General features: G+C 31.2%; 1 protein-coding gene across 3 annotated transcripts; it reads left to right on the top strand.

Moving 5' to 3' along the window:
- Nucleotides 1-1269: 1269 nt before the first annotated feature.
- On the top strand, nt 1270-22855 carry LOC128159874 (uncharacterized). 3 transcript variants are annotated; one of them, XM_052823087.1, is made up of 10 exons: nt 1270-1321; nt 8754-8927; nt 13493-13618; nt 15461-15538; nt 18856-18996; nt 19105-19236; nt 19358-19402; nt 20359-20485; nt 20882-20993; nt 21758-22855. In XM_052823087.1, the coding sequence occupies exons 2-10, from the start codon at nt 8834-8836 to the stop codon at nt 22043-22045; spliced, it is 1143 nt and encodes a 380-aa protein (XP_052679047.1). In that variant the 5' UTR covers nt 1270-1321; nt 8754-8833; the 3' UTR covers nt 22046-22855. The 3 variants fall into 3 exon arrangements, with proteins under 3 accessions (XP_052679047.1, XP_052679045.1, XP_052679046.1); XM_052823085.1 differs by having other exon boundaries at nt 15461-15592; nt 21758-22854; XM_052823086.1 differs by having other exon boundaries at nt 15461-15592; nt 20885-20993; nt 21758-22843.
- The last annotated feature ends 3573 nt before the right edge of the window (nt 22856-26428 follow it).

The following is a 26428-nucleotide window of genomic DNA, read 5'->3' on the forward strand; positions in this document are numbered from 1 at the left end:
ATAAAGTAATGTTAAGTCTCTCTAGATTGAGATTTGACCCCTAATGTTAAAAATACATCTACAAATGCCTTTTTAAGAATTGATGACCCAAACATCCAAACACTGTGATAATCTGAAATAAGTTTTTTTTAATAAAATGTTGTAACAGTTTGACTTCTACCTTCTCAGGTCTGAATAATGTCTGATGAAAAACCCTTAATTGCTAACTCAGCGCTAGCCTAAATCCTAAATAAATGTCAACCGTAAGCATATGTGTCAAGATTTAAAGCAGATATTGCCTTGTTTAACACTGGCGAAAAAATAGGTATCTTGTAACTGGGGAATCTCCAAGATGACAGAACAATGGTCAGGAATGGTTAGGATGTATTTTCAAGAATTTTATTGTGAGCGCGTAAGGGCTTGTGATATCACATGTGCTTTGTACATGCAGTACAAGTGTTGTTCCCTGATTAATTTGGTCGGTCTTAGAAATTTGAATTGCAAATGTAAAGATAAATTGGCTTGGTCAATATGGAGATATACCCTCATCAACACCCTCTGGTTCTGTTTAGGTTATGCAGTCACTTTACTAACCTGCAAAAGCTCGTAAAAAGCAATGAAAAAAAACAGATGAGTAAATGATGTTTCATAATTGTTATTGCACACTTTTAGTAGAATTGATATTATATTTTCCGAGAGTTGTTTAAGATGAATTTTAAATCTTGTAATAGCTTAAATATTATTAACTGGTTCGTCGGGTTGAAAAAAAATGTAGTAAAGTCCAATAAGCCCGGATTTACAAATACTTCAAAATTTTAGCAATATAAGATAAAACTGATACCTAGATACCTATTTTAATAATTATATTTCTAAATATCCAATTTTTCAAGTATTGCAATGAGAGAGAGAGAGAGAGAGAGAGAGAGAGAGAGAGAGAGAGAGAGAGAAAGACTGAGAGAGAATGAGAGAGAGAGAGAGAAGACTTAAAGGATTTGGTTATAAAACTATTCAAACACAATTTTTCAAAAAATATTAAAGAATGCATATTGTATGTTGTTTCTCAAAACAATCGCCCGATTCTGTTAAACATTCTATTATCATCAAAGACAAGAATCTTTTTTAAGAAAAATATAGTCACAATTTAATCAATAAAATTGCTCGATGGTCCTTTCATTTTGGTTGACCACCCTGCTTCTTCGATAAAACAATGGGTAAAAATGCAATGACAAGTTTTACAATTAATAAATTTATAATTTAACTAAAGCAAAATGTTTTTCATTTTATTTTTGATAGATGCCCTTTTGAATATTTTTCTGAAATCATCAGCAGAAAACTTAATAAGGTAAGATATATCCATTTTATTAATTAAAATTTGTGTATTATTTCATATTAAGGAAGGAGTCTTTTCTGGTTTTCGACTTGTCAAACGTAAATTTGATTAATTGTTCATTAAATCAAGATGAAAGGAAATTAAAATAGTATATTTTTCTTTCTTTTTTACTATCATACAACTTGGCATAGAAAAATGTAATCAATGTTTAGAATGGAACAAGGACTATATTTTTGGCGTAATATTGGCGTAGGAAAATATCACATGTTGCGCAATTCAGAATTGCTGCAGATTATATATATATAATGAGTCTGTTTTAGCATTTTAAAAACAATAACAATAATGTTGGATTTTTTTTACTAATGTGAACTAATAATATGATACTTGGGTTTCAGAATATGTTTTTAAAATTTGATTTGCCTATCAAATAACATTTTTATAAGCTTTTTAAAGCGCCCATTCTATACATTGATTTTTGTGAAAAAAATCACTAAAATCAGTTTTTCTCTCTTATGAAACGATCAATATATTAGCTTTTCTGTCAATTTATATCTTTATATAAAGTCTTCATAATACATAAAAATTAGAAATATTTTATTATTGGAAGCATAAAAAAAATAATCAAAATTTCTTCAAAATTTAAGAAAATTAGAGGAAATGCGGGCTAAGCAATATCAATTTTAGTATAAATATTTATTCCAATTTAGTAGTATAAGCTGATAGACACTCTCATGGTCTATGATTTCATTGAAGATTTGAATCTTCAAATCTTAAACAAATGTCTACAGAACTATAAAGAGCTACACTTATTTTTATCACTCTTTACGTTGAGGAAAAAGGTAGTGACCTTGACCTGACCTTTATCCGAAAACAAAAAGGTCAAATTTAATTAAACTGATAGAATCATTAAGTAATATGATCCGTTTGACTGTGTCAAAATTTCATGCATTTCTTATTATAAGAAGTATGTTTGATAATGAAAAGACTCCTTCCTTAAGCATTTGTCTTAGTATTCGAATTCCTGCAGACCGACTGTTAAATGATCAAGAAGAAAATTAAATCCTTAAAAAATTGAAAAACATACACGCCTTTTCACTCTTCGTATTTTTTTCAATTATTTGAAATTAATGGTGTCTTTGATAACTGAGAAATTGGTATGTAAAATCAAATAATGATTTAAAATAAAATTTACGTCACACACAGTATGGTCACCTTTTATGTAAAAATTTAAATTATTATGATTGTTTCATGTTGTATAACTGTATAATTTTTTTGCAATGTTCAAACATGTCTCTGTTTTGGGTTTTTTTCTTTCATAGAGGCAACTGCTTGGATAAAGCTTTTTCTTTTGCAACTTACTATGACTACAACTATTATCAATCACCACAGTGCTACTCGTTTTCTGAAAACTCTGCAAAGAATTTCTTTAAAGGAGGTAAATTGGAATAACACTCATTGGAAAGACTGTCCATACTACCAAAAAAGAATTTTTTTATATCGCTCATTTGAACAGCATTGTCTTACCTGTACTCTTATCTACCTCAGACTAAAACTATATATACGAAATTATATTTACTTTCAGTGTATAATTATCTCTTGTTTGAACATCTGTGATGTTCAATATTAAGTTATATACACGTCCAACCTTATAATGGCACATGAGTACGTCATGTAAACGTCATCATACGTTTGAAATACATGTATATATCTATTATATTGTTAGGTTATATCTAATGAATCCTTCTAAAATACCTAACTAAATTGATATGTTGTTTTGACAAAAAATCGTATAATCATTCCTAGCCTATCTCAAACAAGAGTTTTCCTGGCAATGTCTCTAGCATCATATGTTAAGCTGCAGAAGCACAGTAATTGACATGTTATATGACTGTTCGATCTCTTATTCATATCATGTATAGATAAAATGGCTTTAAATTGACGATACAAAAATATGTCATACATATGAATATTAGCATTCGGCGCTTAATTATGAAGTTTTTTTTTTATCTGAGAATCATTGTTTACGATGTCAAGACAGGGTAATGGGTACATTTGTAATAGGGTAATGCCGTAGGAAACTAAAATCATACAAACGTCCATCACAGGAGCATTAACAAGTTTCTTTTTTTTTCTAATAATTTTATTGAAGTGAAAAGATGTTCTGTTATCTCAAGGCATATTTCATCAACTCTTTAACTACTTTATTACACGTCCACATATAGGATAGGATGCACTATGCGTAATAAATAATTTTAAACGGATAACATATAGTTTGCATTATACAGTCAATCAAATGGTAGTACGAAAATCATTATTATTTCTCAAAACGAGTATTTAAGACGGAACGCATTTGCAATATTTGTTTTTGCATTAAAAGTAAAAAGGTGAAAAAGCATTGATGTTCGTTATTTTCTATCAATCTGTATTTAGCTTAAGTTTTAGCATAACTACATTTAATGTTTGAAGCCACACAATATAATATGTAATTATAGCGTTTCATCTACCGTGTTAATGCCCTTTATTACTTAGCCTCAGTAGTATTCTATAGTATTTCAACATATGATTTCAACTGATGTACAATTCATAAAAGCAGACAGGGAAAACCAAGAAAAACTTTTATTGAATATAGATATGTTTTTTTATACAATTTCTGTGATGCCCGACAATGGAATTCAACCATTTAGGGTTAAATCCGGTTATCGAAGAGCCAATCATTTTGTTGCAAATTTCAAATGTGTTCTGCCTTGGCTTTAGCGTGAACAGTGTTCTCATACCCTTTGGCATTTCGGATATTAGTACCACAGCCAAATCTGTGTCGTCATACACGAATTCGTAATGTTCGCGAAAAAAATCACAAGGTAAGATGCTCTTTATTTACGCTTTACAATTCTGTATTTCGGTCTTTCGTTATTTGTCAAAATGATGCTGCTCAAGTAATTTGTGTTGTAAAAAAATTATTAAGTAGTAATGCAATAAATAAAATGATCCGATGACTGGAAACTTTTTTTTTTTGATTTGTGCGGATTCAAAAAAAGTTTCATATGCATGCAGACAGCCGCACGCCCATGGATGCACCAGTACTTTCTGGCGTTTTGATGCAGTTTTGCTTTGTTTTATCTTGATATTTTTTGTTTTTGTTTTGTATTTACATAAGGAGCAATTCCGCGTGCAGAATAGAAAAAAACGAGAGCCTGCCCAGCAAGCGGAAAGGCCAAAAAGGCGACCCAGGCACAACAAAAAGACATCTGCTATTAACCCTTAAGCTAATTCAGCCTCTAAACCCAGCGATCATATGGTGCCATAATAGCCCACAACATCATTGCCTTTCAGCGAGCAGTTGAAAAAGATGTCTCAAGCCGTGGCGGATATTCTATAGGCCAAATTCAGACCCAACCAATGCCCATGGAGCCGCTACAGCCTAACATGGTGGCCCGTGATAAGTGTACCTGTACAGTGCCTTAAATCATTTCTGACAATTATTTTGCCCAAACACATTTTTTTGAAATGACTTAAGCCACGTGGTACCCAATAGATTAAACACTAAAATTATAAATGAGGAGTATATCAATTTGGGCCAATAAGTTGCTAAGCCAGCTGGGAGTGACCCCAATGATGACTTCAACTTCTTTTTTATGAAAGAAGGTAACCTCACCTTGGCACCCAAATCAAAAGCTGAGACCATTACTGACATTCAGTGTGGACAGATGCATTCCTTATTTACTCTATATATGCGTCAGCATATTCCGAAACCATTACGCAGTTGTTCAAATACATACACACAATTTGGTTGTTGGTAAGTAGAGTTAAGACATTAGGATGGCGTGATTATGATATACAATTCAGGTTGAAAAAAGATACTTACTCTTCCATTTCATTGCCACTGTTGATCAAGAGTTATGGGTCTTGAACCTAGTTCGTTGGCCTTAAAATTATTGCAGGGTTTTTCGTTTGGCTTAAGGGTTTGCTATGAGAACCCACAAGTAACCATCGATTCTAAAAACCTCTCACCATGTTAGGATTAGAATATAGATTGTTCAATTAGTATTACGGGAAAATTTGTTAGTGGGGATCAGTCTTGGGGTAATGCTAAATGTAATGGTACATGTAATGCATTGCAATGCATAACATGTTTTCAAAGTAATGTTAGTAATGTGTAATGCCACAAAATTAGCAATACAAGTAATGGTAATGTAATTCATTACTTTTCAAAATCTAGTGTAATGCTGGCATTACATGGCATTGCTTTGCATTACTATGCTTATATATGCATGTTCATATTAGAAAATGTGATAAATAAATGAATAAAAAATTGTGTTTGATTAAAATTAGTTTAAAGAAGTTGTATCATAAAAAAAGATTTTTAAAAAGTTCATTTTATTAAATTGTAATATTACTAGATATAACAACACAATTCCATAACATTTATTAGAGTGTTGTTATTAAGATCTTGAAATCATTTAAAAAATTTAGTTTTCACTTCAATAAATAATGTGTTAACAACACATTATGCCTCCAGGATAATCCCAGTCCCATCCCAAGAATACCCAATAGAAAAGACGACAGACACGCACCTTTTAAACAAAATGAAGCACTGTCCATCCATGATGAAAATCAAAATCACTTCCAATATTATAACCCATTTGAAAATAATTTCCTCTCTCTCTCTCTCTCTTTCTCTCTCTCTCTCTCTCTCTCTCTGTATTGTTGTATATTAAGTACATAAGTTTGCACTGATAGAAAATACAAGATTCATGTAATTTTCTATTATTGCACTTAATATATATCCTATGATAAAGATTGCCAAAAAGTCTTTCAGTCACAGCTTCCACTGCTCATGTAGAATGTTTATATTATTTAGTATAGCTGGAAAGATTTTCAAACCTAACAGGATGCAGTTAAAAGATGAACCCTTTGAAACTTTGATAATCATAATGTGCAACAGCAATCTTTTGTCTTAAAGTGTCCTCAGTAGAAAGAAATCCGATAAAAATATATGAAGAAATATTACTGGGGAAAACCCTGTTTATAAATTAATACAATGAAGTGTTCAACGTTATGAAGATTTGTGTAATCTGGGGAAATATCTCTATTTAGCTTTTAATAACAGCAACGTTATTTCATAATTTGTTTAATGTTATGCACGTACTTCTGTGTCTCGATCTATTTCATACCTGACATTGTTCCATGTCAAATGTCTATAAATATCAATTTACTAACTATGTGGTATGTTGTTCATAATTCCATAAGATGATTATATATTGAGCAAATAAAGAATGTATCGTGTATAAGTCATTAAATTTGAACCTGATACTGAACATGAACCTTCAGATATGTTAAAGAGTGTTTTATATTTGAAACATTTGCAAAAACTCTTTATTTAGCTTTACGTTTTAAAAACAAAGCAATGGTAATGGTAATGCATTACTTTACTCATGTAATGCTAATGTAATGCATTACTTCAAGAAAATCAAGTAAAGGTAATGGTAGTTTAATGCCCAAATTATGTAGCTTCTGTAAAACAAATATTGAAACAATTGATCATTTTTTTATGAATGTTTTTATGTAAAAGAACTATGGTGTAATATTGAAGAATGGTTTTTAAATCAATTTGATATTTCCATAGTTTTTGATAGGAAATCTGTTTTATTTGATAAATTTCTGAAACAAAGCATCTATAAAATGTATAATTTAATATCGATGATTATTAAATGGTATATTTTTGCTACCAAATATAACAAAAACCCTCATCTAAGTTTTGAATTAGTAAAACAAAGAATAAAAAACAGGATTCTGCTTGAAAAATATATGCTATTGAAAAACTGTAGATACTCAGATTACGAAAACCACTGGCAAACATTTTGTGAGAAATTATAACAAGTTTTATGACATCTGTGATTGCTTAAACTATTCTTTTTTTTTTTTTTTAAATTATATTGACTTGTGAACAAATATATTGATAATGTACCCCCCCCCCCCTTTTTCTTTTGTATTTTTGTATCTTCTTCTGTATCTCCCTTTTTCTCTTTTCATTTACTGCTATTATCTATTTATTTATATTTTCCAAAAAAAAACACGTTTTCACACTACACGGATAATATGTTTCCTTTAGATTAATAAGTTATTACAATATGTAGAATCTTGAAATGTATGAAATATGTCTGAAATATGTGTGTATGTGGATTTATGTGTAAACAAAAATAAAAAAAATTAAAAATAAATTCATGAAGTAATGGTAATGTAATGCATTACTTTTCAATGTAAATCGCCCCAAGCCTGGTGAGGATGCTCACTCCTCATAAGAACCTGATCCTGCCTCTATCTTTTTATAGGTCCGCGTTGCTCTTCTTTGAATTTTTATTTCCTTTTATGGATTTTTGTGATGGTTGACAGGTTTAAGGTTTTTAGGGACCAGTGCTGAACAAGATAAATCTTTTCTTTCCTAATTGGAAGAAATGCAAGTATTTAAAAAGCAATGTAACGGAACTTATAAAACGCGATACAAAAATAAATTAGTACTTCACTCTTTTTTCCATATCATATTTTTTTGTCAAAAATCAAAGTCGATGATGTTTTATTTCCATCTAAAAATCGGACGGAAGACTTCCTCGTTGCTCGCAACGAGATCGTGTCTAGTTCTTTATTAAAATGGTTTAAATTTGTGCTTTGACTATGTTCGTTGCTCTCATGTTTTTCTTGCTATGATTTCAGAGAAGCATTTATTAGTCCATCCAACTTTCCACCACCCCAATCGTCATGGATGAATACAAGCTTCGCAGGAATGGGAGCTGTCCAAGCGTTTATATGTTTCACCAGTAGTGCACAAATGTTTCGCATTTGACTTAGTATTTGCATTTTAAGTAAACAAGGTGTTTAAGCAGGAGAGCATCTGTTCCCAGGGCCCACGGCTCTCTGTTATTGTTTGTATTGTTTTGGGATGCCTAACAAGGCAATAATAGACCTGGCTTCCTAATTGTAAGCAGCCGTGGTCTATATAGCCAAGAATAAATCATTATGAGGTGATGTTTGTATTGTTATTTTTATTACTCCTTTGCTATAGATATCTTTAGGAATTAGCCAATACTATACAGATCAAACTATAAAATGTCATGTAACTATATATGATAACATTTACATTAATATTGTTACAAAATAAAATAACTAAAACTACGATCGACCAATAAATGAAGCTGATAATGTATTTGCATGCATCGCCAAACTGATCAACCTAGGACAAATTGTATACATTTTTTTTTTGCTTTCATGATAAACGGTCGTTTTTATTCATATTAATTTACTAACATTTGTCAAGAAAATAAATGGTAAATTTGAACTCAGTAATGATAAAATTGCCACATAGCAAAACAAAATATAATTGTAAATAACTCTACCTTACAAAATTCCTCAAAGCTGATTATAGAACATCCTTCAAATATTATCGTTTTAGGTTCAACCTCATGTACTACTACATGTGAAATAAGCCTTTACTTCAAGTACCAATACTTGAATAAACTAACGTTTGTTTCAATGGTGTTTGAAAGTTTCAACTACAGTAAAGGAATAGGTTGTTCAAGGAACAATGATGCAGAACTACTCATAAACTGCTCAAATCTACGGAAGGGTAAGTATTCTTATCAATCATAGTATTTAGTCTCAATTTTAAACAGTCACGTAAAACAAGAACAATGAACTTTTTTTAAGTTTTGTATTATATTCGAAATAATTATCTAAAATTCAAAAAAGAATATTAATTTCTAAATTTTCATTTTCGCAATTGCAAAAGGAATTGAAAATATGTGCCTTCTTATATCGGGATGTAAAAGAATGTATATAGATAGGAGGCATTTCAGGGACTCTCTTTTCTGCAGAAAATATTTTATTCATTTTTTTTATCATTGCTTTTTAACATATGTAGGATAGCAAAATAATGAAAATAAATATATCTCATTTACCTTGTTCTGTTTTTGATTATAACGATTGCATAACGGTTACTATCATACTATTGACATCATTTAAACTTTATCAAAATATTTTTGGAGCGGTGTATTTGACGAGAAGTATCTTGTTTGGCTAAATACTTAGTTAAGAGGATATAGAAAGTTGGATTCGTTGCGAAAATGTTGTTGTACTCATTTATTTTAACGAGGCCGGTTCTAATTTGTTCTGCCCTAGATTTTTGAATAAAAAAATGTCCATGATTTTCTTCTGATATAATTAATATTTTAAGATAAAAAAAAAAAGACAATTACTACACCGTTTGTTTAAGGGGTCATCTTAAAGTTTATTAATTTTTAACATAGGACCCTAAGGGATTTTGCTTGAAATGTATCAATTTTGCACCTTTGTTACATTTTTTAAAAACTTCTGCCCTAGGGATTTCTTTTTCTGTCCTACATATTAAAGTTATTGCTAAAAGGCATCAAATGGTCAAATATAAAAAACCCTTTTACCTCCTTGTTTGTTCCAGGGATCTTATCAAAGTTGTTTTTTTTTTTGTATGCCCGATTTCACAGATTTGTCAGTTATGTATATTTTTTATTTGACAAAGGCGGAAATGGTGATCTTTGTAGAATTATTAAAACATTCAGACATATTTAAGTAATAAATAAATATCTAACATCACAAATTAAGGGTCATTAATATAAAATACATGGTTACTGTCTTGAAATATGTGAATTAAGCTATATTTAGGCGGGTTTAGAAAACGTGACAGAGGGCTGGGCTTGTTGAATCCCCTTTACGTTTCCGACCCGAGCCCAAATATAGCATAGACTTTGAGACATTTATGTTTATTCTACAATATAATAATATCAACTTTACGCATCAAACGATCTGTTTTCAACAAATTTCGCTGAATGTCGGCAGTTGAAACTATCACGCCATGCTGTCAACCAAGCAAAAAGATGACGTCACAATACAAAAGAAACGCTGCGCGAAAGCGTGCATACTCCATTTGTACTCGGTCTCGTTAAGCTTTCTTAAACCGAACGTTCAAATGAGCTTTTATGCTCAACTGTTGTCCATCGTCCGTCCGTATATCCATCCTGAACCCGTCAGTTTGAAAACTTTAAACATTTTTTACTTCTTCTATAGAACCACGGACCAATGTTACCAAACTTAGTAATAAGTACATGTGTCCATATGGGAAGGTACGAAAGCCGAATAGGGCCAAATAAAAAAATATTTTTATCTCGTTATTACGAGACAAGATCTCGTTATAACGAGTAAATTATCTCGTTATTACGCGAAAAGATCTCGTTATAACGAGAAAAGATCTCGTTATTACGAGAAAAGATCTCGTTATTACGAGTTAATTATCTAGTAATTACGAGAAAAGAGCTTGTTATAACGAGTAAATTATCTCGTTATTACGAGAAAAGATCTCGTTTAACAAGTTAATTATCTCGTTATTACGAGAAAAGATCTCGTAATAATGAGAAAAGATCTCGTTATTACGAGTAAATTATCTCGTTATTACGTGTAAATTATCTCGTAATTACTAGAAAAGATCTCGTTATTATGAGAAAAGATCTACATAAAATGGTGGGTTTCTGAAAAGAGTTCGACTGGATCACCCTTTCAGTCGTTTTTATTCAAAAAACGTTGATACAATTTTGATTGATATCTAAAAATAACAACGATCATTTTTCATTAAATTCTACATATCAATAATTGGATTTGACATTTTATCTTATATGAATAAAAGGAAAGAACTTCATGTCATTTCACTATTTAACTTATATATATATTATAATCCCACTTCGGAGTAAATACAAGGTAGTCCTATAGTCGTAAAAGTTACAGATAACTTTAATGACTTTATACTTTCATTCATGGATATGGATATATATACACGATTTACCCGAATTTTTGTTTTATATGTTTATACACAACCTACATGTATATTGAAAATAATTGATTTTGTATACTAACATTTTGTAGTCGGTAAACTAATTACACGTAACCTTCTTAATTATTGATAAACAGTTCGATGAATTTATTAATCAATCCGCTTTGCTACTTCTTCTGAAATTTCTTTAAAACTGCTTGATCCGATTTTATATCAAATCATGCGTACGCTTTTAAACGATGATTATACTAAGTATGTATATATTAATAGACATTGCAGTAGTTCATACACTTCATAGGCGTCGGAACCGAGGGGTTAGGGGGGGCTTAGCCCCTCCCCCCCCCACACTTTTTTTTGCAAAGTTAGACGTAATCATTAGGGACATAGCAGCATAGAGGGTTCAGCCCCTCCCCCACTTTTTTGCCGCAAAGATAATTGTTCCTAAATTTACCTTTTAAGATTGAGAAGTTGGAGTCATAGGCATACTACCCCCCTCCCTCCCTCCCCCCCCCCCCCCCCCCGCACGGATTAGGATTTCCACGATTTTGGGAATTATTTTTTTTTCCTCAATATTTCTGATTTCGGATTAGTCTAGCCCCCCCCCCCCCCCACTTTCAATTTGCTTCCGACGCCAGTGGACTTTACATAAAAAGATTAGAATAATAAAACACGACATTTTAAATAGATCTTTTCTCGTAAAAACGAGAAAATTAACCCCTAATAACGAGATCTTTTCTCGTAATAACGAGATCTTTTCTTCTAATAACGAGATCTTTTCTCGTAATAACGAGATAATTAACTCGTAATAACGAGATCTTTTCTCGTAATTACGAGATCTTTTCTCGTAATAACGAGATAATTAACTCGTAATAACGAGATCTTTTCTTTTATTACGAGATCTTTTCTCGTAATAACGAGATGAATAACTCGTAATAACGAGATCTTATCTCGAGATAAAAATAGTTTTTTTAAGTGGCCCTATTCGTCTTTCGTAGGAAGGTGATTTTTAATTGTTAAAGAAAAGAGTGAAACCCTCTTTAAAACAAAGGATTATTAAGACAAGTGACAATAGGGTGTGTGTCTTTAAATACTCTTCTTTTCAAGAACCACTGCAACAGAAATGTAAATATTTCCTTCAAAGCTTGTATGTATAGTGACAATTGTTAAAATTGTGATTAACTGACCAGTAGTTTGGGCCCCAGAGGGGTTCAAATTTTAACATAGAAATGTATAGAGAAAATATTTCTCAAGAATTACAATGCTACAGTTTGTGAATTTACTGTGAGAGCATCCTCAGAGAGTTTAAAATCTGAATTGTTAAAGCCATGAATCCCGTACCAATACCGGAGCCACAGAAGGCGTTCAATGTTTGAAATGGAAATTTTATTAAAGAAATGTTAAATAACCGTTTTTCACAATAACTTCAATGCAGCAAGATCTAAAATAGTATAGATTTGGAACTTTGAAAACCGTGACACCCGGCACAATTAATGTTTGTGTGTATAAAATGTTTAAAATGTTCAAAACTAGAATACTACAATTTGTGTAATTACTGTGCATGCATTCTCAGATAGTGTAGGTTCGAACCGTTAGAACTATGACCCCCATGCCAATACTTGGGTCCCATAAAAGGTTCAAAGTTCACAAAAAAATATATAGGAAAAATGTTTAAAAATTTACTTCTCAAGAACTATAACGCTTAAAATTGTGAGATTACTGTGAAGCATCATAAGGTAGTTAAGATTCTGAAATGTAAAAAAAACCATCACCCCCGGACTAATACTGGCGACTCTAAATGGGTTCAAAGTTCATTTTTCTTTAAGGTCACATTGACCTTCTTACACTTTTCACAATTACTTATAGTTCAGTGTAGTATTTTACAAAGTTATCTTTGATACTTTGAGGACTAAAATAAAATTAAGACTGGTTAGTGGATGCATCTGAGATCTTAGGATATGACGTCAAAAACAAAATTGGGTTCTTTTAATGTAATGTTTAATGTATTATGAAATCTTTGAATGTATGAAACTTTTACAATATTTTTAAATAGCTTCATATTTAAACATTTCAAAATAGCATGGTTCAGGATTTGTTTAATTTTAAAGCGTAAATAAGGCAGATAACCAATAATAATTGAAAAGTGAGTTAAGAATATAATTGATTTCATCATTACAAGGTTTTAAAATACTTCATCGAAATGAATGAAATGTACATATGTAATTAATATACGTTGAAAAGTTTAAACCTAATCCGAAAATGATTCGAGTGCATAGTTCATAAGAAGAAAATTTTTTGAAATATTTTGAATATAAAGATATCTTTATTTTTCGTAACAGAACAATTGGGGATCTTTTTCAACAGCGACTGTAAAGAAAGAAATGCAGATTGCTCCGACTGGAATAATTTTTGTGTCTGTCATTGTTATCCGGGATATTTCATGTACTATGGACATTGTATTAAAGGCAAGATCAAGAGCATAACCTATTTTTAAATTAAATAAATGTCTTCCCAAATATTTTGAATAAAGAACCATTTGCTCTTAGTATCGCAACTCTTACTTCAAATGCACAACTTATATGAAATGTATGTTGCTTAATACGCAGTAAAATTGCATGACTGTATATTTTACTAACCCGTGGAAATAAAGTGTGTACTTTTTATTTTATATAGATTTATTTGCATATATTTCATCCAAAAATAATGACAGCCGATGTCACACTGTCAAACTAATCAGAGATAAATCAATTCAACATCTATCTTTAGTAAAAACATATCTATTTATTATCCAAAGTTTCAATTGCGCTTGATATACTAGTACGTGTTGCAGACTCCTGACAGAATAAAGCTCGTAACAAAATACCGTCGAATTTCCCACTTCGTGACCGCCAATATTTACGTCAGCCGCTCCCTACACTCAGCCGGCCGGGAACTTTGCCGATCAAAATCATGCCGCAGCCACAATAACGGTTGAGGTTGAAACAGTGCAGTTGCATTAAAGATAGTACATGCACGATGCAGGTTGAAAAACAATTATTTTGCTAATTTATTTTAATATTTGGTATTATTTATATACATATTTGAAATGATTTTATAAAAATGTAGCTAAAATACGCGCTCACACTGAGAGAGAGAGAGAGAGAGAGAGAGAGAGAGAGAGAGAGAGAGAGAGAGAGAGAGAGAGAGAGAGAGAGAGAGAGAGAGAGAGAGAGAGAAACAGAGAGAGAGAGAGAGAGAGAGAGAACGCATGGGGTTGAAACGTGCAACTGCATAAAAATAGAAAGAACTTAGCTCGCTTAACAGAATAGGCCCCGCCGTCAACAACTTTTCTGAAGTAAAAATTCAGCCTCAAGTCTAAATATTGATCTCAGTTTTATGATTAAAAAAAAAAAAGATTTGATTTGGGGAATAGTTAAGTGATGTTGATATTTTGAAACGATGGAGCCATATTAAAAATTAGTTTCTTTTTCCCCCTTTTAATAGCACGCTGAATAATTTATTTTGTTAATTGTAGTTGCAGCAAATTGTACTAATTAGAATGCACTTTTAAGTATCGACATCTTTCTTTGTTTACCCCTGAACCAATACAGACATATTTATGTCAACATTCTAACTCTTGAGGTGACTCTATACACCACTTTTTGATGACGCAGTACGCAAAAAAGTGAATCTGGAAGCATACAATTCCGGTACTGGCTACACCTTCACGTTGTGTGGTATTATTTATCGAAATAAACCATAAAATCAAGTATACTTTTGAAATAGTTTCTTTTCCATCACCGATATGTTACACTGTAGCTATAGTATCCGTATCATCATTTTAATATTTGATAAGTATATGTTTTGTGGTCTTCTATTGAAAATTGGAATAAACTGTGCGTGTAAAGAGCCACCTTAAAAGTCATGTAGAATTATCGTTAAGATAGCGACATTTTTTTCTTTGATGCTGGAAAAGCTATCCAGCCTGCTCTTAAGCGGTCATACTGCGTGGGGGTTGCCGGCGAATTTTTAAGCGACAGGCATCTGGATTTAACAAGACTTTCACGAAGTGGGAAAATCGACGGTTTTTTGAAACGAGCTCTATAAATTGAAATCTCATTCGACAGAAATCAAAAATTAACTGTGAATAAAATATGTTTTAATCTGCTACATTGGAATTCAATTCTAGATCTTCAAGCGAGTAACTTACCTTATTATTAATAAATTAGTCAGTCAAACCATTTTGTCAACATAAAAAAAAATATTGTTTATCATGTTTAAAAAATAGTGTCATTGTTTACATGTAATTGTATGACCTTTTTTTTCAGGCAATCTTGTAGTTGGTGATTTATGCGAATCTAGTTTGCAATGTACTGGAAGTGAACACTCTGAATTATGTCGTGATGGTGTGTGTATTTGTCAAAAAGAATATCTTAAACACAACAACAGCTGTTATCTAAGTAAGCAAACTGAAGCTATAATACTGAGGTTCCATTACTATCTGCAAAATAATAACCTGTTTTGGCTTAGCAATCATGCTTATTACCTATCAGTAATTACAGGTAGATATATCATCATTCTTTTTACATATTCTTAGTCTTTTTTGTATATGAAATTAGAAAACTACTTTGATTAGAATATCTTTAAATGTAAACTGTCTTTATTTTCGTTTGCTTTGTAAAAACCAAATTTATTGGAGGCTATCATCATAATGCCGGTTTGATAAGGAAGCATGCCATCGTATGCTTCCAATAGGCACTTGACAGTAATTGCTATGAAATTCATAAAAGCATAAACACTTTAGAATGGGATAGTTTAAAAGATGAATCGAAAAAGTTTTTTACCCAATAGGATCGAAATTATTCTGGTTGTTGTAGTTATCGAAGTCTTGCAGTTTTTTGGGTTTTTTTGGTTTTTTTACATTTTTCCTTCTCATCCAGAGCCACCTAGTCAATTTCTATTTTACACCAAAAATAAATGAATAATGGGAATTCAAGTCTATTTACATAATTGATCAGAGTCCTATACAAAATTATAAAATTATCAAACATCAATACGTTGATGGGTGTTTGAAATAACCATTTTCAAGAATCAATGAGCCAAACAAAAATATAAGAAGGCAGCCTATATAATGCTTCTTCTTATGAAGTTCCCCTATGGCATTTTAAGGAAAGAGCATGGGAATCAAGTTTAATGTCAATAATCTTTCATTCGAATAGCAGTATGTACTATTTACTAAGGATTAAGCATCATATATGCATTTTTACTAAAAACGTATATTCATATTTGTTAAAATCGTTAACCTCGGTCTGAGGATGAGGTCACAATTGGGGGTCAAAGTTGAACATATATTTTGATATGAATTTTTATCTTTTTGCAATTGTCAGGGACAGAAAACGTTAAATGTATCGACAGAACACAGGACTGTTAGTATAAAGTCTAAAAACAAATATTTGTATATTGTATCCACCATGGTCTAGGTAAGACTACAGTAGAGGCTGAGTTTAAGGAAAATTCAAACGTAGACATATTTTGATAAAAAAAAAAGATTTTATTTATAGATCGTTTGTAATTTTTAACTATTTTAAATATGTGATGGTTAAACGTATTTTATACAATTTGTCACGTTTTACCGATAATCAAATAAAAATGTAACACATTTAAATGTATGCATACGAAAGAAAAAAATATGATGAAACATTTAAAATACAAAGCATGTAGTTTATATGATATCATTGAACATTTCAAATAACATTAAAATGCAAAAATAAAGCCTTTAAATCAGAAAGTTTAAGGAAAACGAACGCAATGGTTTTATTTGTTGCAGCTAGCAAGACGTTTTGCATGGTGCATTCATAAAAATCAGAGGAATATCAACATATTATGCATCATCAGTTCTTTTAGGAGGCCAAAGCTTTGTACAACTCTTCAGTTATCGATATTTATCTATTAGCTAATGCAATGTAATGCAGTTTGAATTTTTTGAATTACATGAATTTTTTTAAATTACATGTGCACTTGTATATTATGCGTTTTAGCTCACCTGAACCGAAGGTTCAAGTGAGCTTTTCTGATCACCTGTAGTCCGTCGCCCGTCTGTCCGTCCGTCTGTAAACTTTTCACATTTTTTACTTCTTCTCTAGAACCACTGAGCCAAATTTAACCAAACTTAGTACAAAGCATCCTTATGGGAAGGGGATTCTAAATTGTTAAAATAAAGGGCACAACCCTTTTTTAAAGGGAGATAATTGCGAAACTGCGAAAATTGGGTGGGTGTCTTAAAAAAATCTTCTTCTTAAGAACCACTGAACCAGATATGCCAATATTTACACCAAAGTTTGTATATATAGTGAAGATTCTAAATTGTAAAAATCGAGATCCCCGGGTCAATACTGGGGTCCCAAGAGGGGTTTGAAGTTGATTAAAAAAGACAAATTTAACATAGAAATATATGGGGGGAAAACGTTTTTAAAAATGTATTCTCAAGGACTACAGTGCTAAAATTATTGAGATTTCTATACAAGTACCCTAAGATAGTGTAGAATCTAAATTGTGAAAACCGTGATCGCCGGACTAATACTAAGTACGGCTCCAAAAGATGTTCAAAGTTTAACATAGACTTATATAATGGGAAAATGTTTTTAAACTCTTCTGTTTAAGAATTACAATGCTACAGTTTGTGAGATTACTATGCAATCATTCTAAGATAGTGCAGATTCTAAATTGTTTAAATCATTTGTTATTAAAAGAAGTATTTTAAAAAGAAAAAAGAAATTTCCATGATAAGTTTATCATTGTTAAATTATCTGCAAATATGTTTATCAACTAGTTTTTTGTGTTGTTTTTTTTGGAATTTCAATTACTCACATATCGGGATCCAAGTGATCGGGATCAAAGATCATAAATTCAAACAACTTCAAAAAGGTGTGGATCGTAGTTCCTACAAAGTTTTGATTCACAAACACACAGTTAGGAAAGATAAAGGAACAAAAGATAAAAAATGGTTATGGAAAAAAAGTAGGAATCATTGATAGACTTTATCAACTATATATAAACTTTCCATGTTTTTTTGAGTTTAGTCTTTAAGACAGATGATCGATGAGAATGCAAAATCTAACATGCCTAATGTCCTCATCACACCTGCAATATTTTTATTTGAGGAATCGATAAAGAAGCATTTAATGATTGAAATACAAAACAGATGCCAATATCATCTTTTAATTATTTAACGAATATTTTTCAATTTTTTCAGTGAAATTGGCTTTTTTTTTTTTTTTACTGCAAATGGGTATTTTAGAGCTTAAAATTCAGTCTCATTTGATGTGTAAAATAACTATGAATAAAAACATGCCAAAGAAAAAATTGTTTCTTCTTTTTATGTATTGTTTAATATATGGCAAAATCTTGAAATATATGAGTTTTACAATATTTGTTCAGAGTTCACTTCATAATAAACCTTTTCGAAATAAAATGATACAAGGACTATTGTTCAGGTGAGCGATTTGTGGCCCATGGGCCTCTTGTTAAAATATGCATTCAAGACGTTAACAAATACTAAAACATCGAGAAATGATTTATCTTTAACCAACGAACCCCATATTGTTTCGATGAAGTTATGAGTTTTATCTTTTTGTTATTTTTGCTGTTTGTGCAATTTATTGTAGCACTGTCGATATGATTTCACTTCACTTTCAGCAAAGTCCGGTTAATTTGTTTTGTTTAGATAATGTCCTGGAAGCTGGAAGATGTGTTTTGGATACCCAATGCAGAGAAACTGAAAACAATCAATCAAATCACCGATGTGTGAATGGGAGGTGTGTTTGTGAAGAAGGTTATGCTATGATCAACCATACTTGTCATGAAGGTGAATAAAAGACACGTTTTAAGAATGAAAAAAAAATTGCAATTCATTTATAACCAAATGATATTTTAGTGCAATATAAGTCATAAGAGTTCATGTATTATTTTGTAGCTAATCTTTCTTTGAATAAGTCGTGCATTTTCAATGACCAATGTTCAGGATCACCGTACGCCAGTTGTTTCGGAGAAAAATGTTCTTGTATCGAAGGATATCAAGCTGTAAATTCCACAGACTGTGTGTTGAGTATGATGCAAAAACATATTTTATATTATCGGTTTTTCTGGTTTCTTTTTCAGTAATGAATGTTGGCCGATAAAATAAAAACATTTTATTCAGTTACCGTTCCTTAATGATTTTTTCCTAGGTATGCATGGCTTGAACGAAGCAATCCTAAAGACAGAAAGTCACGGTAATTAAATACGTTATGTATTAATTGTTCTCAAGGATTTGAATCATGTTTGGCCTATGCATATATGCGTACACTTTTTGTTTATTTAACCTACATCTGTATAAGAAAAGAAAAACGTTTATTTTTATATTGTTTTAATCAAATCGTATGTGAATAATAATTTGATATATGCTTTGTGGAAAATGATTCAGAATGACTGATGTTAAACTCACAATCATTCATGTAGGCGATTTCAGTCAAGAGGGGCTATAAATACGTATAGATATAGTCCACGAAGTGTACTAAGTAAACTCAAAAGTATTAAAATCATTCACAAATTATTGAATTAATCCAAGTAACAAAATTCCAAATATGAAACGTAAGTCGTACTCTGTCATTGCTTTACCGCTTTCATCAAACGTAAGAGATAACTGAAGAACAAATTAAATTTATTAAAACATATATTTGGTTATTATGAAATAGTAAGTGGTTTTTTTTTATTGGTATGCATTTGCACCAGCTAATATATATGTTTGTAAAAACATCCGAATGATTTTACAATTGAGAGCAAAGTAGATTTATAATAGAATAGTTATACTTTTATCATAACAACATGAACTTATGTACTTGATCCTATAATAAAGTAAAGGTTGTGGGAAAACAATGACAGAGTATGACAATCTAGCAATCTGAAACTAAATTATAGTTTAATTAAAAATCTACAGATCAGTAAAACAGTTATGATTTGATTGGTTATACATAGATCAGCAACAGTTTTTCTAAACGAGTTTTGACAATATCTGCATGATTGCAATTCCGTCTGTTGTTCATACCTGATCATTTTGCATTTTGTCCTTGATCACTCAAGATCATCTTCTTAAGAAATAAAGGAGAAGTGCAAATTTAAAATATTAGCCCATGATTTTTTAATTTTTTTATGATAGAAATCTCTTATAATTACATTTATACTTCAATAGAATCACCAAGAGACAACATCAGAGCTATTTTAGGAGCATTGTTAGGTGGACTACTCTTCGGTATAATCATAACAACAGGCACTGTGTACGCCCTGTACAGGAGATCCCGCTACAGCATTCATACACGGTATCAATTTATTCCTATAACAAAATATTCCCGCTACAGCAATCATACACGGCATCAATTTATTCCTATAACAAAATATTCCCGCTACAGCATTAATACACGGTATCAATTTATTCCTATAACAAAATATTCCCGCTACAGCATTAATACACGGTATCAATTTATTACTATAACAAATTATTCTCGATACAGCAATAATACACGGTATCAATTTATTCCTATAACAAACTATTCCAAAAGTAATGAAATGAAATAAAATATGAGAGAATATCTTAAATATTTAAGTAGAAGAAAGAACCCAGGAGTGATGTATGCTATCAATGATACATTAATGTAAATGAAATATGAGACAATATACAACTATCTTTTCATATTTACATACCTTTAATATTTAAGTAGAAGAAAGGAACCAGGAGTGATGTATGCTGCCAATGATACATTTGATGATGGCAGAGATGAAGACACTTTTCAGAATAATGTTGTTGCAAATAAGAGTAAGGACAAGCAGGTACTGAATACGTATTTAAAAAGTAAAAATATTGAGCAAACTTTATGTTAAATTGTATAGCATGAATACGATTTTTGGAAGGGCATACTTCAGAAATAGTTATTCGCATCACATATACCTACAAGAACTTTTTGAGCGAACTATTTAAGGGCAATGAGAACAGTGCTACATTAAAATACAACTATGTTAAGTGCATCTACAACTGTTACAATGTAAGCAAAACAATAATTAGATTTATTTTGAATAATTTACTTTATACTTTTAGTTTTCCGATACACTGCCAGTAGCACTTCGAGGATTTTGAAGAAATAGCTTTATCAATACGACATTTGTTAAAGAAGCGCTTCAGCGAATTTTGACCATAAAATCACAATATTCCTCTTACTTTAATGAAAGTAGGAAACTGTAAACATTTAGAGTTATGACACTTTATTTATCTTGTGCATGATCATGTGCCTGAAGTACAATGTACTAGTATTCTCACTACCTTTTTATTTTTATAAATAGAGTTAATTCATATCCCTCGAATATCCTTTTGACAACTGCTATTTAATATCAACATTAAAAGTTCGAGTCGTTATGATATAAATTTTGATTTCTGGAAAATCTTTAACATTCAATTGCGAGCTAATTGTTGCAGATAAAAGATCCAAACTTTCAGCCCATGCATGAATTGTATAAACGTATTGAACTGTAAAAAAGGGAATAGCCAAAAATAAAAACAAAATTAGCTGCATTGTTTCAATTATTTTTTTTTTTTACAGAAGAAAGTTCTCAACGTGTCTCCTCTTACTCGCCCACAAGAATTGCCAGAATACAGCAACATGTCAGAAAAAGAATCTGCAATGACTACCATGGATGACGTGTACAACCATCTAAAGGAGAAAGGCGAAACTCAGGACGAGGACACCTACGACCACGCTTGCGCAGCGGCTAAACGGAGTTACCTCAAAGATCTGGACGATTATAGTAACATACATAATATGGATGATGGAACTACAATGTCGGGTGGAACAGAGAATGATGATTATTCTACCTTAGAACACAATTAGATGTTTTACAACGATGCTTCGTTTTTAAATCAAACATACCAAGGAGATATAAAGCAGTTTTTTTATTTACCAATATTTTTACTCTTTCGTTTGCCTTTTGCATGCCCTTATTAGCTGTTTAGTATTTAAATTGCTCTATCTTTTTGATACTGTATGAAGTTATGTACTTTTTTTAACCGGGTGTAAGGTGCGTAAATACATCAATTACACAATTCAATGACGATTATCAAAAAACCAATGGTAATCATTTTTCTGGCAGTTTTTTTTATTTTTTGGTTTTGGCTGTCATTTAAGTATATGATGGATACGGATAATGCATATTTAAAATGTACTGTGTTTTTTTTGTGTGTGTGTGAACAATGACCGCTATTCTTAAAACAATTATTATGTCTCCCCTTTCAAAGGGGATTTATTTTCTTTCTTTATTTGCAAAAATAATTATTTGATAATAACTATTATTTCTAAATAATCAGTGTATATGACATTGTTTTGTTTATAATTTGAATTCATTACATTTGTTAATAACCTTCATTTTTTTCTCGAACTGCATGACTCATTTAGAACAGGTAAGAATGAATGCAATTAAAGACCACAAATATGGCTTAATTAGGTTTTTTTCTAACTAAAATATTCAATCTCAAAACAGTTTTCAAAGAATTTAATTTCAAATATATGTTATCGGGTATTATAGTTTAAAAACTACATGATTAAAAGAGAGAAAACCTGATATGTTATTAATAACCTAAATTAAAATAAAATTGTGATAATCAGAATCAGAACTAAGTAGATACTCACTCTTCGAATACTGAATCTAGCTTACCAAGTTAATAAGACCAGTGACATACATAGCCCGTGGTCCTGGCAATTATTAGAGTACTTTACACACAATGTTAACATATACTGAAACAATGAGCTGACTAGATCCAGGATCCCTCAATTTTGAGAATCATATTCTATTAAGGACATTATTTTGGATATTTAAAATGTTCGTTTAAAGGCATTGACTTCAATTTACCGGCAACATGTTAGCATGGTCGGAATTAAGAAAAAAAAACAATTTTATTTGATCCTTAAAAAAGTATATCTTGTGGTAAAACAATGACAATCTAGCAATCTTACCCAAATCCGGGTTTAAATCAGCGTGCGTAGATTGCCGTTATTTATAGTAACTCTTGTAATTTTACTGGTTGATCGCATATTGCAGCCTTCGGTCACTGTGTATCTTGTCCCAAGACATATTTATGGTGTATTTTTTTTAATATTTTGATTTAAGATGTGAAAAAAGAAAAATTGTAGTTTATAAAAAACCTAAAGCAAAACAAAATCGTAACCAGAATCAGAACCTAATACATATTTACTCTTCAAATAGCGAATATAGATTACAAAAACTAGTGACATATTAAGCAACCAATTCTGGCAAATGTTAGAATTCTTCAAAACAGTTTAAACAGAAAACCATATTTTACTACAAGGAGCTGTCGAGAATCAGGATCTCATAATCTGATAAACTTATTTTCTTTAAGAGATAGATTAGGACATCCAGAATGTTTGTTAAAAACTTGTTCAAGTGGTCAAAATTAACACTTTACAGGGTTTTCTATTTTTTTGTTTTATCTATCATAATTAAGCTATGACTGGGAACCTAAACAAAGGGCAAAACCATTTTGTACCTTAAAGCATTCAGGTTAACATTGAAGTTTCATTTTTTTAATGAGAAGAATTGTTGGAGATAAGTTTCCTTGGATTTTGAGTACTCGTCACTTTAAAAAGCATATCAAACATACTATGAAACGCTCTCTATATTCGTTATCCGTACAAGGGACATTAAGAATGATATCCAAACGATCTTTTAAAGATGAAATTTTAGGAGTTTACCCCCTTGATTTGCACGTTGTATTGGCGACGGTTACAACAGAAGTAGTATATACTAGACTGGTTAAAGTAAGGTGGATAGTATTTTATAATCTGACCTCAATATTTGGTCAGGTAACTTGATTACAGACAAGTTTACAAGTACAAATGCAATGACTACTTACATGTTAAGCTAGAATTATTAAATGAATAAAGAAGAACTTTATTCTTTATCAAATATTTAAACTTTATAAATCAAAAATTTAATTAAAAACAATAATTCTACTGAATTATTTCACATACACATAATTTTAAAACGCTATTGCTAAGGAAGGCAATTACTTTTTTTGATTTTTAATCCAGTTTTTTTCCACTTAGTCATTTTATAGCTTGGTAATAGTATAATTCTTTTGCGATGTTGATTCATTGCTACACCTGTGTATAAAAAGTGTACCTCAAACTTTAAATCACAGGGAAAGTGTGTGATAAAAGAGATGAAAAGAGAGGAAGCATTTGTTTCATAAGATTCGTGTTTTTCTATTTATTTTAACCTTTATGTAAAACGCATTTAAATATACAAAAAGTTTGATAAATTGTTGTTTTACAAACGTTATCAAAATCGGCTGCTTATGATTAACATTAACATACTTTTTGAAATATGCAGTAAATATTTTTAAAGGTCAAAGGAAACACTGATGGTCATATGGCGCTGCTCAGTTCTTTAATGATAGTCAATCGAAAAATACAAAAGGGTATTACACGAAGTACATGTAAAGTAAAAAGCATCTAATATACAAGTTAATTTTATTGTATATATCAAAGCGTCATATTGTATTTTACCATAAAACTTAGAAGTATATCAACTTTCTGTAAAATTTAACTACGTTGTGGTTTCTCAGACCGATAAGTATTAAACCTGTATACATGTATCCTCCAAACTTTACATAAAAATAACTTTCACAATTTGTTTCAACAGTTATAATCTTCCTCAATTGTTGGATAATCTGTTAGCGGCTTATGGAAAGAAAAATCATTACTCCCATTACAATTCCGCGTCTTGTTCGTGAAACCTTCTTCAAATTACACATGAGGGGTTTTCCGCTAAGAACACTCAACAAAATGATTGTCAGAAGTATTGTCCAGATGTTTTAATGAGAAAATGACAAACTGTCAATTATCTCCAAAATCCACCAAACGAAACACAAATTCAAAGCAGAGCAACACGGATAAAAAGATAGAGGTAGGATCAGGTGCAATGGAGAAATGAGCATCCTCTGCTGACCGGTCACACCCGCCGTGTGCTCTTTGTCTTAATCGGGGAAAAACAGAAAAGTCCGTAGACAATTAGGTGATTAATTTATGTCTAACAATTAGTATGAAAAACGTCAGTCAGCATGCGACCCAGAAGAAGATTGTTTTTGCTGACAAGATTGCTGTATCGACCATACAACTTACGAAATGATTAAAATCTATTAAAATCTAAATGATTTAATGAATTAGAACTCAAAAAGGTCTGATTTGAAACAGATTGAGAAGATGATGTCGATATTTTTGTCCAAGAATCAGTGCATCTGCAATATCCGCTTTTTTTTAATCTAATTCAGATAATGGATTTCTTCTAAAAATCAGTGTTCCCATTTGGTTACGTTAAGAGCTCAGATTATCGACTCCGATTCATTAAGTTCAACATTATTGTATTCCATTTCACTCTCTTCAAAATGAGAAAACATATTTTAGAGTTATCAATGACATGACATGTTGGCATTTACTATTATAATTTAATTCCTTAACATACTTTTTATACAACTTGTTCTATGTTGACGTACTTTTGATGTTTAATCAATGCTACATGTTCATTCATAACACCACTCTTAACACTAGTATATAAGTTAATATTTTATTAGCACTACAATGTACCTATTATAACATGCATTTAGTAAGGCAATGGTTGCAGACGATGTGACCACATGATAAACTCGAGGCTGGTTTTTTTTTAATCTTCTAAGCAAATGAAACAGCTTTCATCTAAAAATGCAACGCTTACTTCAACTTCAGTATCTTCTTGATCTACGAATGAAAGCCAACATTGTTCTCTCGTAGCTTCTATCTAAATTTCCTCTTCTGAGTATTCACTGGAAATGTCAACAGAATGACCAACACTGACAAGCACGTATTCAGGATATTCTAAAAGTTCGTATCAGCAACCCCTTTTTTAAATGACTTATATAATTCATACTAACAATTCCTGACCTGACCCATAACAAGACCTAGAAAAAAGACAAACCACAGGATGATTCTCTGCCATTCAGTCAACTGAATGATTACTGAAAGGTGACTGTATGGCATACATGTAGCCATTCAGTCACCTTTCCAGACCAATCAGTTAACATTCAGTTGACTGAATGGCAGAGGTTTATCCTGTGAACGCTGAACGTAGGTGTTGCTGATGCATGTTTTTATGTAGTTTTCTTTTTTTTCTTCGTTGGTTATTTCAAAATGATTCGATATAGTATGTAGCATAAAAGCAACAGA

The sequence above is a fragment of the Crassostrea angulata genome, chromosome 8 (assembly GCF_025612915.1).
Source record: "Crassostrea angulata isolate pt1a10 chromosome 8, ASM2561291v2, whole genome shotgun sequence".
Lineage (NCBI taxonomy): Eukaryota > Metazoa > Mollusca > Bivalvia > Ostreida > Ostreidae > Magallana > Magallana angulata.

What these genes read in the sequence shown, in the direction of transcription:
- LOC128159874 (XM_052823085.1), top strand. Translation starts at nt 8,834, where the DNA reads ATGGTGTTTGAAAGTTTCAACTACAGTAAAGGAATAGGTTGTTCAAGG. An exon ending in CTGCTCAAATCTACGGAAGG is followed by an intron (nt 8,928 to 13,492) that starts GTAAGTATTCTT and finishes TTTTCGTAACAG; the next exon opens with AACAATTGGGGATCTTTTTC. An exon ending in CAACCATACTTGTCATGAAG is followed by an intron (nt 18,997 to 19,104) that starts GTGAATAAAAGA and finishes ATTATTTTGTAG; the next exon opens with CTAATCTTTCTTTGAATAAG.